The sequence below is a fragment of the Triticum urartu genome, chromosome 2A (assembly GCF_056163025.1).
Source record: "Triticum urartu cultivar PI428250 chromosome 2A, HENAU_Tu73, whole genome shotgun sequence".
Taxonomy (NCBI): domain Eukaryota; kingdom Viridiplantae; phylum Streptophyta; class Magnoliopsida; order Poales; family Poaceae; genus Triticum; species Triticum urartu.
In genome coordinates this window covers 674736333-674740693 of record NC_141874.1, presented here as the reverse complement: position 1 = coordinate 674740693, position 4361 = coordinate 674736333, and the positions used below count along the sequence as shown (strand labels likewise).

Below are 4361 nucleotides of genomic sequence, written 5' to 3'. Positions count from 1 at the left end.
GTTTCCGGTTAATACAATTATAGCATGAATAATGAACATTTATCATTGCAGACGTGGAGTTTGTGCTCGACATACTTCATCGGTATACACTGCATGTCCTTTGAGGTCCATGCGAAGATATCCCGATTCTCATGAAGGAAGTCGACGAGCTCGCCTTCCTATTTGCTGGCGAGGGGGGCCCACGATGACATACTTGTTGCAGCTGGGGTCCACTGGGTTCAGCTTGACGTTCTTGGTCTCCTTGGAGGGCTGGAACGAGGCCTCATCGGTCGGCTCCTTAGCCGAAGCCGGCACAGCCAGCATCTTGATACGTCTCCAATGTATCTATAATTTTTTTATTGTTCCATGCTGTTATATTATCAATCTAGGATGTTTTATAATCAATTTATAGTCATTTTATATCATTTTTTGGTACTAACCTATTGACATAGTGCCAAGTGCTAGTTGCTGTTTTTTCCATTTTTTCACATCGCAGAAAATCAATATCAGATGGAGTCCAAATGCACGGAAATTTACGGAGAATTTTTATGGGCCAAAAGGAACACAATGAGCCATGGCTGTGCCTGGGGTGCCCTGAGGGTGGCACAGCCCACCAGGGCACGCCAGGAGGCCCAGACGTGCCCTGGTGGGTTGTGCCCACCTCGGGTGCCCCCGGGGCCGCCTCTTTGCTCTATAAATACCCCAATATTTCCAGAACCCTAGGGGGGTCGACGAAATATTCATCCAGCCGCTGCAGAGTCCAGAACCACTAGATCCAATCTAGACACCATCTCGGATGGGGTTCACCACGTCCATTGGTGCCTCTCCGATGATGGGTGAGTAGTTCTTTGTAGACCTTCGGGTCCGTAGTTACTAGCTAGATGGCATCATCTCTCTCTCTCTCTTGATTCTCAATACAATGGTCTCTTGGAGACCCATATGATGCAACTCTTTTTGCGGTGTGTTTGTTGGGATCGATGAACTTTGAGTTTATGATCAGATCTATCTTTTTATATCCATGAAAGTATTTGAGTTTCTTTGATCTCTTTTATGCATGATCTCTTATAGCCTCGTATTTCTTCTCCGATATTTGGGTTTTGTTTGGCCAACTTGATCTATTTATCTTGCAATGGGAAGAGGTGCTTTGTAGTGGGTTCGATCTTACAGTGCTTGATCCCAGTGACAGAAAGGGAACCGACACGTATGTATCGTTGCTACTAAGGATAAAATAATGGGGTCTATCTCTACATAGATAGATCTTGCTACATCATGTCATCGCTCTTATTGCATTACTCCGTTTCTGCATGAACTTAATACACTATATGCATGCTGGATAGCGATCGATGTGTGGAGTAATAGTAGTAGATGCAGGCAGGAGTCGGTCTACTAATCTTGGACGTGATGCCTATGTAATGATCATTGCCTGTATATCATCATGAGTATTTGAAGTTCTACCAATTGCCCAACAGTAATTTGTTCACCCGCCGCTTTACTACTTTTCTCGAGAGAAGCCACTAGTGAAACCTACGCCCGCCGGGTCTCTTTCTCATATTATTTGCCTTTGAGATTTATTTTTACTTGCTTTTATTTTCAGATCTATTAATCCAAAAATACAAAAATACTTTGTTGCACTTTATTTTATTTGCGATCTATTTATTCAATCTATTACAACTTTCTCTCGTCCATACACCAATCTCTGGCACCGTTACCCGAAAGGGATTGACAACCCCTTTAACACATCGGGTTGCGAGTATTTGTTATTTGTGTGTAGGGGCTATTTATGTTCTGTTGCTTGGTTCTCCTACTGGTTCAATAACCTTGGTTTCATATCTGAGGGAAATACCTACCACCGCCGTGATGCATCATACCTTCCTCTTTGGGGAAATACCGACGTAGCTTCAAGCGACATCGCATCTCATTGGCCAGCGCGACGATCCAGTCGAGCTAGCGCCGCTCCTTCGCTATTACCAATGACTCGGCCAGTTTGCCGCCGTCTTGCATGCACTCCAGGGACTTGCAGTAATCGCCGGTGATGGTAATGAGGCCCTTCGGACCCAGCAGCTTCATCTTCAGGTAGGCGTAGTGGGGGGCTACCATGAAGTTGGCTAGCGCCCGCCGGCCCAACAGCGCATGATACGCGCTGGACAGGTCCACCACCTCGAACCAGAGCGGCTCATGTTGGAAATCGTCGCTAGCGCCGAATAGGCCGTCGAGCTGGATCCAACCGATGGCGGAGTAGGAAAGGTCAGGCATGGTGCCGTGGAAGATCGTCCGGGTCAGCTCCAAGTCTTTGGCCGCAAGGCCGAGCTTGGTCATGGTGTCGCGGTAGATGATGTTGATGTTGCTGCAGCCATCGATGAGGACCTGGCAGAATTTGCACGTGCGCCGGGGTGTGACAATGGTGGGGTCAAGGACGAGGGCATAGGCACCCGGGTTCTGCATGACGGACGGGTGGTCTTCCCGGGTCCAGGTGACCGGGCGCTCCAACCAGTGCATCTACTCTGGCTTGGCCGGGATGACGGTGTTCACCTCCTGCCGGAGCAGGCACTTGCTATACTTGTCATCGCCAAGGCTTGTGAAGACGACGTAGATCGCATTCTGGTCGGGGTAGACGTCATCGCGCATCGTATTGTTAGCCGGAGGTGCGGGCGGAGGAGGCGAAGCCGGCTGCCCTGATCCCGGAGCCGGAGCCGGAGCAGGCGGGATGTCGCCCCTCATGATGCGCTTGGTGATGGCGCATTGTCGAAGTGTGTGTGGATGGCCTCGCGCCGCTGTGGTGCTTGCAGGGAGTGTCAAGCATCTCCTCGATGCTCATGGTGGGCTGCCACACCGTCTTGCTGGTTTGCCGGCGTTTGGCGGCTGGCTCGGCCACGGGTGCCTATTTGGCGGCCGCGACGAGCCGGTTGTTGTAGCGCTGAGCCGGCTGGTCAACTTTGCGCTTGTTGTTCTGCTGGTTGTTCTGCTGGCGGCTCCTCTCGCCGGCTGGCTTGGGAAGGGGAACCGGCTTTGCTTTGTCGGATTCGTCCAGCGCCACCGCTTTGATGGATAGTGGTCGATGTGTGGAGTAATAGTAGTAGATGCAGGCTGGAGTCGGTCTACTAATCTTGGACGTGATGCCTATGTAATGATCATTGTCTGGATATCGTCATGACTATTTGAAGTTCTATCAATTGCCCAACAGTAATTTATTCACCCACCGCTTTGCTATTTTTCTCGAGAGAAGCCACTAGTGAAACCTACGGTCCCCCGGGTCTCTTTCTCATATTATTTGCCTTTGCGATCTATTTTTATTTGCTTTTATTTTCAGATATATTAATCCAAAAATACAAAAATACTTTGTTGCACTTTATTTTATTTGTGACCTATTTATTCAATCTATTACAACTTTCTCCCGTCCACGCACCAATTTCTGGCACCGTTACCCGAAAGGGATTGACAACCCCTTTAACACGTCGGGTTGCAAGTATTTGTTATTTGTGTGCAAGGGCTGTTTACGTTGTGTTGCTTGGTTCTCCTACTCGTTCGATAACCTTGGTTTCATATCTTAGGGAAATACCTACCGCCGATGTGCTGCATCATCCCTTCCTCTTTGGGGAAATACCGAAGTTACTTCAAGCGATATCAAAAGGAATTGCTGGCACCGTTGCCGGGGAGGATCTCCAACATATACCGAGTTCCTAATCACAAATATCATCTCCTCGCAATTTACATTATTTGCCATTTGCCTCACGTTTTCCTCTCCTCCACTTCACAAAAAAATTCCGTTTTATTCGCCCCTCTTTTTCGTTTGCCGTTGTTTGTCGGATCTGTTTTTGAGTGCAATCTTGTTGCGTAGTCATCATGACTCAAGAGAACACCAAGTTGTGTGATTTCTAAAATACCATCAACATTGATTTTATTGGCACTCCGCTTGCTCCTCCCGCCACTAGTGCGGAGACTTGTGATATTAATACTACTTTGCTGAACCTTGTTATGAAAGATCAATTTTTCGATACTCCTAATGAGGATGTCGCGTCCCATCTTAATACCTTCTGGAGTTATACGATATGCAAAAGAAAAAAATGTGGACAATGATGTGGTCAAGATGAAATTATTTCCGTTTTCCTTGCCTGATTCTGCAAAAAATTGGTTCTATTCTTTGCCTCACAATAGTATCGATTCTTGGAATAAGTGCAAAGATGCTTTTATCACTAAGTATTTTCCGCCCACAAAAATTATTTCCCTTAGAACCCAGATCATGAATTTCAAGCAACTTGAACATGAGCATGTTGCACAATCTTGGGAAAGGATGAAAATGATGATAAGGAATTACCCAACTCATGGGTTAAATCTTTGGATGATCATACAAAAAATTTATGTGGGGTTGAATTTTGTTTCTCGTA

At 47.0% G+C, this 4361-nt stretch overlaps 1 protein-coding gene across 1 annotated transcript; it reads right to left on the bottom strand.

The window, feature by feature from the left end:
- Positions 1–1923: 1923 nt before the first annotated feature.
- Positions 1924–2475, bottom strand: LOC147986639 (uncharacterized). The gene has a single exon (XM_087542096.1). It carries the CDS (start codon positions 2473–2475, stop codon positions 1924–1926), a length of 552 nt encoding a protein of 183 aa, XP_087398222.1.
- Positions 2476–4361: the final 1886 nt, after the last annotated feature.

Bases quoted from the DNA above. Each gene is read 5' to 3' on its own strand.
- LOC147986639 (XM_087542096.1), bottom strand. From the start codon at position 2,475: ATGCACTGGTTGGAGCGCCCGGTCACCTGGACCCGGGAAGACCACCCG.